Source organism: Streptopelia decaocto (genome assembly GCF_964273445.1).
Source record: "Streptopelia decaocto genome assembly, chromosome: Z".
NCBI classification, from domain to species: Eukaryota; Metazoa; Chordata; class Aves; order Columbiformes; family Columbidae; genus Streptopelia; species Streptopelia decaocto.
Genome location: NC_138657.1, coordinates 657,271 through 666,126, shown reverse-complemented (window position 1 = coordinate 666,126; position 8,856 = coordinate 657,271). Strand labels below are relative to the sequence as shown.

General features: G+C 55.3%; 1 protein-coding gene across 1 annotated transcript; it reads right to left on the bottom strand.

Moving 5' to 3' along the window:
* Positions 1 to 246: 246 nt before the first annotated feature.
* TOMM5 (translocase of outer mitochondrial membrane 5) lies at positions 247 to 2,144 on the bottom strand. The gene is made up of 2 exons (XM_082074457.1): positions 1,945 to 2,144; positions 247 to 714 (listed from the first exon to the last, which is right to left on the bottom strand). The coding sequence occupies exons 1-2, from the start codon at positions 2,063 to 2,065 to the stop codon at positions 680 to 682; spliced, it is 156 nt and encodes a 51-aa protein (XP_081930583.1). The 5' UTR covers positions 2,066 to 2,144; the 3' UTR covers positions 247 to 679.
* Positions 2,145 to 8,856: the final 6,712 nt, after the last annotated feature.

Genomic DNA, 8,856 nt, shown 5'->3' with positions numbered 1-8,856 from the left:
TAAAGCTGAGCCACCTTCACCCTTTTGCTGCTCTGAGTGTTGACTACATTTTGTGTTTCACATCTGAGTTACTACACACTTAACAACCTGGAACACACACCATTGCTTTGTCTTTTTCACTCAAATGCTTTCCCTCAACACCTTAAACGGTGGAGGAGCGACCAAGCTAAAGACCCAGGGAAGTAACAGCTCATAAGCTACAGTTTAAGTGACACTTGTTAAAAATAAACCGCTACCAGACTTAAGTGACACAGCTGCTCTTCCATTTATTTGAGATCACACTGCTCGCGAGCTGGACTCATTACAACGCTGTTTTTCACGCAGACAGGTGGGGTAACGATGCACACGTAGCGGTCGAGAGGCGGCTGCACAGCAAAGCGACTTGCTGGTGCGTGACACTTCGTACAACATGGAGATGGGCTTTGTTTTCAACAGTACGGGATATGTTCTGTCCTAAATCACGGCTCGGTGACATCGGGGAGCATTCTGTGAGCAGAACCCACCGGAGGGGACAACAGACGCCTTCCCCGTGCTCGCGACTTCGCTACCGTTCCCACGTCAGATATGCTTAAGTGACACATTTAAGAACCATTTAGTACTGGCTGTCTGCCTCTGGCACAACATTTAATTAACAAACAGGGGAAAGCAGCTACAGTCCATTTCATGTCTTCTTCGGTGTTCATATACTGTCCAGCTTCTTCAGGATGAAAGGAGCTGAAAAAGAGAAAATAAAGCACCATGAGCTTAACTCAGCTGAAGAAAACAAGAAGTCTGTGGTGAGTCCATGAGGAAACTGCAGCACATTTATGTGACATCTAAAATACACAGACTGAGATGCCACCTCTGCCTCCCACATGGTCCCTGTCCCTTCTCTGCCCGCGTGACGGGTTTAACAGACGAGACAGCGCGATTCAAGGGGGGAAACAGGGGTGGGTGCTGGTGCTGCAGTGAGAGCCTTGGGCTGGGTCTAAAAGACAGGGGGCTGGGGGGAGAGTGGAATCAGGAATGGTTTGGGCTGGCAAGGACATTTAAAGGTCATCCAGCCCCCCTGCCATGACAGGGACACCTTCACCAGCTCAGGGTGCTCAGAGCCCGTCCAGCCTGGCCTGGGATGTCTCAGGGATGGTTCATCCACCACCTCTCTGGGTACCTGGCACAGGCTCTCACCACCCTCAGGACAACAATTTCTTCCTCATGTCCAGCCTGAATCTCCCTCCTTTAGTTTAAACCATCACCCTTGTCCTGTCACAACAGGCCCTGCTCTAAAGTCTGTCCCATCTTTCTCATGGGCCCCTTTTAAGCACTGAAAGGTGCACTAAGGTGTCCCGGAGCTTCTCTTCTCCAGTGAACAGCCCAGCTCTCTCCCCTGTCCCCAGCAGAGCTGTTCCAGCCTCGGGTCATTGCTGGGGCTGCTCTGGCCCCTCTCCAGCAGCTCCATGTGTGTGTGCTGAGGACCCAGAGCTGGCCCAGCACTGCAGGGGGGTCTCACAGAGCGGGGCAGAGGGGCAGGATCCCCCAAACCTGCTGCCCGCGGGGCTGGGGATGCAGCCCAGGGCACCCCTGGAACAGCCCCCCAGACGAGGCGTTTTCTGCACTCAGCAGAAGCTGCGGGTCCCGCCCCCCGCGCTGCCCGCCCGGCGCTCCCGGCCCCGCTCCCGGCCCCGCTCCGCTCCCGGCCCCGCTCCGCTCCCGGCCCCGCTCCGCTCCCGGCCCCGCTCCGCTCCCGGCCCCGCTCCGCTCCCGGCCCCGCTCCGCTCCCGGCCCCGCTCCCGGCCCCGCTCCGCTCCCGGCCCCGCTCCGCTCCCGGCCCCGCTCCCGGCCCCGCTCCGCTCCTCCGCGCTCCGTGAGGGCGCGGACCCGCGCTCGCACGGGCCTCTGCGGGCACCGCAGGCCCCGGAGGCGCCGCCGGGCCGGAGCGCGGCCGCCGGTCCCGCCCGCACTCACTGATCCGCAGCAGCGCCACGTAGAGCAGGAAGTTGCGCACGGAGGTGAGCACGTCGCGCCGCATCCGCCGCCGCAGCTCCTCGGGGTCCAGCTTGGGGCCCAGGCCCTCGATGCGGAACATGCCGGCGGCCCCGCGCGCCCGCAGCTACGGCGCGCCGGGAGGGACACACGCGGCGGCGGGCGGCGCATGCGCGGGGAGGGGCCGCGCAGCCACCGCCCTCGGGGGGGGCGCATGCGCGGTGAGGGGCGGCGAAGTCACCGCCCTCAGTGGGGCGGGTGGTTCCGGCCGGAACCGGAAAGAGCGGGCGGTCAGTTCTGTGCGCTGGGGGCGCTGTCGCTATAACGCGGTCCAGGGTCCGGTTACCGCGGAAAGGTGCTCTGATGCTGTCCTGGTGGTGTCCTGATGGTGTCCTGGTGATGTCCTGGTGATGCCCTGGTGGTGTCCTGGTGGTGTCCTGATGGTGTTCTGGTGATGGTCTGGTGATGTTCTGGTGTCCCGGTGTGGTCACCGGGCAGAGCTCAGCCGAGGCCTCTGTCCAGTGCGGTGCCTCACGGGCCGGTGCTGGGACCAGCACTGTTCAACATCTTCATCAGTGACTTGGACGAGGGAACAGAGTGACTGTCAGCAAGTTTGCTGATGACACCAAGCTGGGAGCAGTGGTGACACTGGAAGCTGTGCTGCCATCAGAGACCTGGACAGGCTGGAGAGCTGGGCGGGGAATAACCTGATGAAATTTAACAAGGGCAACTGTAGAGTCTTGAATCCGGGCAGGAACAACCCCAGGTTCCTGAATGAGTTGGGGAACGAGCTGTTGGAGAGCAACGTAGGGGAAAGGGACCTGGGGGTCCTGGGGACAGCAGGGTGACCATGAGCCAGCACTGGGCCCTTGTGGCCAGGAAGCCAATGGGACCTGGGGTGGGTTAGAAGGGGGTGGTCAGTAGGTCAGAGAGGTTCTCCTGCCCCTCTGCTCTGCCCTGGGGAGACCACACCCCGGTGTCCCCGTGTCCCCAGCTGCAAACCCCGCTGGTGTCCCCGTCCGTGTGGCACTGCTGTGTGCCTGGGAGCACAGTCCGGGGGAGCAGATGCGTCTCAATGTCCTGGGGAAGGAGGTTACAGCTGCCACGGGCAGGAGCGGACGTTGCCTTGCTGGCCCCTCTGAGCTCTGCGTAAACGATCCAGAGTGGGAATTAATAGATGTCTGTTTTTCTGTAATTGCAGTAAATAATTCCTGTGAGTGCGTCAATGCGCATCTGGCTCTGCTGGCTTTACTGAATCATGCACTGCCTGCAGAACTACGTTGTCTTCAGTACCACTGCTGATCTGCAGGGTTGGTTTGTGCCACAGCCCGTCACTGAATTGTCTCCGCAGCTTCACTGGTGCACAGGAGCCTCCACACCCACTCAGAACCCTGTTGTGCCACAGCTTGCACAGAGGCAACCCCCGTTCCCAAACACGTCCAGGGAAACTGTTGGAGGCCAGTGATACTTAGCAGGTATAAAGAGACCTAGAGGACCAAAGGCCTTAGAGTGACGGAGTGTCCTGAGCTGGAAGAACCCACAGGATCATGGAGTCCAACTGCTGTCCCTGCACAGGACACCCCGCAGGTCACCCCGTGTGTCTGAGGACATTGTCCAGTCTCTTCTTGAACACTGTCAGGTTGGGCCGTGACACCTCCCTGGGAGCCTGTTCAGTGTCCAGCACCTCTGGGTGAAGAACCTTTTCCTCATGTCCCACTGACCCTCCCTGGCACATCTGCTGCCGTTCCCTGGGCTCTGTCACTGTCACCGAGCAGAGCTCAGCCTGCCCCTCCTGCTCCTGCTGAGGAACCTGCAGCCCATGAGCTCTGCCCTCAGTCTGCTCTGCTCCAGCTGAGCAGACCCAGGGACTGCAGCCTCTCCCCGTGTTGTGGGTTTGGAGACGCCCCTTGCTGACCACACGGCCCCTCTGTGGGTGCTGGAGGTGGCGGGAGGCTGGGCCAGGGGTGGGTTTCAGTCAGAATAACCACTACCCTGCATCCCAACACCAATTGTGCTCGTTTTTAGGAAGAGCAGCTGTTTCAGGCCTGAGACCAGGTGAAGTACTGGAGAGAAGCTGCTAAATTAATGTGTACTGTGATTAAGTTACAAAAGACGTACCCATCATTAACCAATTGACATGATAAATGCTTTCTGACCACCTAAAAAACTAGGGGGTATTTTTCAAGTTTTAGATCCTTCTGCAGGACAGAAGGTTAGGTGACACATGGTTGAGAAGCAGAGTGTTTAGCTTGTATTTGACTAATAATTAAGAAACTAAAGAATTATAACTATCATCATCAGTTTTTCTTAGAATAGATGTATTGTATGTCAAAATTTTCAGAAGTTGTAATGTGTAGGTAATAATTATGTGAGTATGAGCAACACAAGAGCATCCAGTCATTGTAGCACTGATGGAGGGTGATCCCAGAGCTCCCCAATGCTGATAAGATAAAGAATGGTGCTCAACAGTGTAATTGACTCTGCCGTTCAGTTTATTCCTCCATTTCAGTACCAAGGCCTGAGCAACAGACCCTGAACCAAAGTTGGCCTGTAGATGAACCTCCCAACCAAATATTATATGAGTATCTAATCAGTAGCAAAATATCTATAATCATGAGTTAAATATGTATAATCATTAGCAAAAGATGTAGCTTCGATAAAATATAGTCATCAGTGAAGATGAAATGTCATAAGAATATACTTACGTTTCATTGATTATGCCGAGACACGAGGTATCGGGCTTTGTTTGGAAATACGTAGTCAAACCCAAACGTGAGCATGGGACCACCCGGACGCTGTCAAAGTTGCAGGTGAATTAGCAAACCGGAGCTGCCGGGACCCATCCAGATGGGGACACACCTGAGCGAGGGTGCCGGTGCACTGGATGGTTTTGTGCGTTTCGATACACGGATTTGCTTGTTAACCTGTACAAAAGCAGGACCCTCTCACAGCAACGATGGAGACCTCACCTAGTGTCAGGAGGATGGAGCCAGGCTCTTCTGGTGACAACCAGTGACAGGACAAGGGGCAATGGGTGCAAACTGGAACACAGGAGGTTCCACTTGAATTTGAGAAGCAACTTGTTGGGGTGAGGGTGTCAGAGCCTGGCCCAGGCTGCCCAGGGGGTTGTGGAGTCTCCTTCTGTGCAGACATTCCAACCCCCTGGACACCTTCCTGTGTAACCTCATCTGGGTGTTCCCGCTCCATGGGGGGTTTGCACTGGATGAGCTTTCCAGGGCCCTTCAACCCCTCACATTCTGGGACTCTGTGATACAAGTGGACACATAGCGCAGGATTTCCCAGTTTCCAGGAAATGTTGTCTGATCCTTCACTGTGAAAGGGGCTCCCCAGCCGAAGCTTGGATCTGGATGATGGTGAAGTATCAGGACAATTGGTGATTTATCTTGCTTAATTCCTATACTTAATTCTGTGTAGTATCACAGCAGCCCAGGCTGTTTGTGCTGCAGGAGCTCTGTGTGTCCCCAGCCCCCCCTGCTCCCGCAGGGTCACAGCAGATCACACAGGATCCCAGGGGCTGCAATGGCTCACAGAAGGAGACTCCACACCCGCTCTGGGCAGCCTGGGCCAGGCTCTGGCACCTCCAGCAAACAAGGTTCTGCTCATGTTCACATGGAGCCTCCTGTGTTTCAGTCTGTGCCCGCTGCCCCTCACCCTGGCCTTGGGCACCATGAACAGAGTCTGCTCCATCCTGACACCACCCTGACACACTGATCATTGATCACATCCCTCTCAGCTCCTCTTCTCCACTCCACAGCCCCAGCTCTCTCAGTGTCTCCTCAGCACCAAGATGCTCCAGACCCCTCAGCATCACAGTAACCATCAGGTACATTGCCTTGCTTATTCTTGTGCTGCTTTAAACCAAAGCCAGCCCATCTTTTGAACGTGTCTGTTTCTTTGCCGCTCTGTGCACTGAGCACAGGCTCGCCCGGAGGACGGCGTGTGCAGCCCTTGGTCCTCGCTCAGTCTGTCTGTGCCACGCGGGCTCCAGCCAGCCCAGCCCCACGTCCCCTGGGATCCGGCAGCGCTGCCAGCGATGGACACGGACGCCAGGAGTGCCCGGAGAGGACTGAGCAAGTGGGCAGTGTCCTGTGGATCCCCAGCACCCCACGAGACGTCGGAGTTCGTCAGGATTCTGCAGCCCACCCGCTCTGCCCCTGCTCTGTGGGATCAGGCGGTGAATATGCAGTGGCAGATAATTCAAAGAAAAGGGTTTATCTCAGCTAAGCTGCTTCTGACCTGAGGCAAAGCCAATTACAGAGCAGCTGCTTCCATTGTGCCTGTGATTAACGGGGCTAATTGCATGTCCCCTGGCTGGGGGAGCTGTCCTGCCTCCCTGGCTTGGGTGGCCGAACCGCTGGCTCCAGCCTGGGGCTTTCCCAGCACGTTTGCGGGACATTAAACCCCAAACCCCAGTGCAAATGAAGGGGCAACGTCTTCTGGTCACAGAAGTTGCAAAACTGTCCTTTTGAGAACTTTGCAGCAAGAGGGAAACGCAACAGCAAGTCTGCAGTGTGTGGCTGGCATGAGCCTCCTTCTGCTGACCCCGGGAGCTGGTCTGCGTGAGGTTCCACTCTGAGCGGTGGGCTTCCCTGGTCTTTGCCAGCAGAAACAGATTGGCGGGTCCCAAGCCCACCTTGCCAGAAAAGCAAGGAGTCTCCTGCATTTCGAGGCTGCTGGTTCTCCCAGTCCTGGTTTGTATCCAAAAAACAGAAGTGGTGCTGTTTCACCAAGTATCGCTGTGGAGAAGATAAAGAACTTGGGCAAAGAGCTGAACGGAGCATGACACAGAATTGAGGCTGGAGCAGGGAGAAGACGAAACGGTGCTGCTCCCACACGCTGGAAGGACCGCGTGCCTCTCCCGGCCAGCAGCTCCAGCGGCCCTGCCCCTCGGCATCAGCCAGCGAGACTCGGAGAAGCGCCGGGAGCCTCCGTGTCTGCAGCCGGATCAGGACGTTCATCACCAACGCGCATCGAAGGCGTCTCAGAGCCCGGGGGAGCCTCGGGACACCAAGGGGCAGCAAAGCAGGCAGTGCTGGAGCCTTGGTGCTACCTACCGTGTCCACCCTTTCACAGAATAGTCAATATTAATACGCATGCTAATGGCAGCATTTGGGTTTGTGCAAACAAATAGACTTTGTCTGGCCAATAAATTTCATCTTGCCATTCCGTACCCTCTCCCTGTGGGCTGCACGGCCCGTCAGACCGTGCCAAGGTTCATTTTCTGGGCTTTTTCAGGCCATCCTGAAAGGCAAATTGATGTGAATGCCCATTCAAGCTGAAGGGACAGTTCACACTCACCCCATTGATGCCTCCCAGCTTCCCAAGCCTGGTGTGGATGCCAGTTGTGTGCACGGTGCACAAATCGTGTGCACGGTGCACAAATCGCGTGCACGGTGCACAAATGGCGTGCACAGCACACGAAACTTTGTGCATGGTGCACAAATCGCGTGCATGGTGCACAAATAGCATGCATGGTGCACAAATCCCGTGCATGGTGCACAAACAGCGTGCGTGGCCCTTGCTCTGGCGCTCCTGGCGTAGTCTGTCCGGTGCCTTGCGGCTGCAGTGTCCATACTCACTGCTTTCGGTCCAGCTGGTCTAAAATCAGATGTGGCTAAAGACTGGATGTGTTGAGACTAGGAGTGGCACATCAGTGACGCACAGGAATGTGGGGTGATACATGTACCTAACCCCGGCTTAACCAGGGCAAAGAGGGTCTGAGTTGGGCTGGCTTAGGCTGGTTCATGCGGCGCAGGGCAGGTTCCCTCACCAAGGAGAACGCTCCGGCAGACAGGCTGGCTCTGGCGGCTTCACCTGTGACGTTTGGTGTGTCCTTTCAGGCACAGGCTGTTTTCCTTTTGGGACGGTCACTAGTGAAGACTTTTCCTCTCTATTTCCTCTGTTTTCTGCTTGGATCTGCAGCCCCAGGTGTGTGGGTCAGGAAAGGAGACAAGGGCTGTTATGTGGAGATCTGCCAGTTGTCTGCTCCCACGGTGGGCAGTTAAATACAGCTGTTGTATGTGTTAAATACAGCTGTTGTATGTGTTAAATACAGCTGTTGTATGCGGTAAATACAGCTGTTGTATGCGTTCAATGCAGCTGTTGTATGCATTAAATACAGGTGCTGTATGCGATACATACAGCTGTTGTATGCGGTAAATACAGCTGTTTTATGCATTAAATACGGGTGTTGTATGCGATACATACAGCAGTTGTATGTGGTAAATACAGCTGCTGTATGCGATACATACAGCTGTTGTATGCAGTAAATACAGCTGTTGTATGTGGTAAATACAGCTGTTGTATGCACTAAATACAGGTGTTGTATGCGATACATACAGCAGTTGTATGTGGTAAATACAGCTGCTGTATGCAATACATACAGCTGTTGTATGCGGTAAATACAGCTGTTGTACTGGTAAATACAGCTGTTGTATGCATTAAATACAGGTGTTGTATGCGGTAAATACAGCTGTTGTATTGGTAAATACAGCTGTTGTATGCATTAAATACAGGTGTTGTATGCAATACATATAGCAGTTGTATGTGGTAAATACAGCTGTTGTATGCGGTAAATACAGCTGTTGTATGCGGTGTTGTATGCAGCTGTGCAGTGCAGCCGGTGCCGTTTGCTGGCTCAGCAGCCACTCTGCCCAGGCTGCAGGCACGTTCTTCTGCCCGCTCATCCCGTGCTCGGCTCCGAGGCGGGTAACACCATCCCCACCTCTGGAGAGGATTCATCTGCAATCTACACACACGGAGCTCTGGCTCCCACTTCCCCAGGTCTGAAGTCAAGAACCATAGAATCACAGAATCCAGGGTGGAATCCTCAAGGATCAGCTGGTCCAACCTTTCTTGGCACAAGCCCAGTCT

Coding starts and splice junctions, on each gene's coding strand:
- TOMM5 (XM_082074457.1), bottom strand. CDS start 2,065: ATGTTCCGCATCGAGGGCCTGGGCCCCAAGCTGGACCCCGAGGAGCTG. Junction 715..1,944: donor CGTGGCGCTGCTGCGGATCA/GTGAGTGCGGGC, acceptor TCTCTTTTTCAG/CTCCTTTCATCCTGAAGAAG.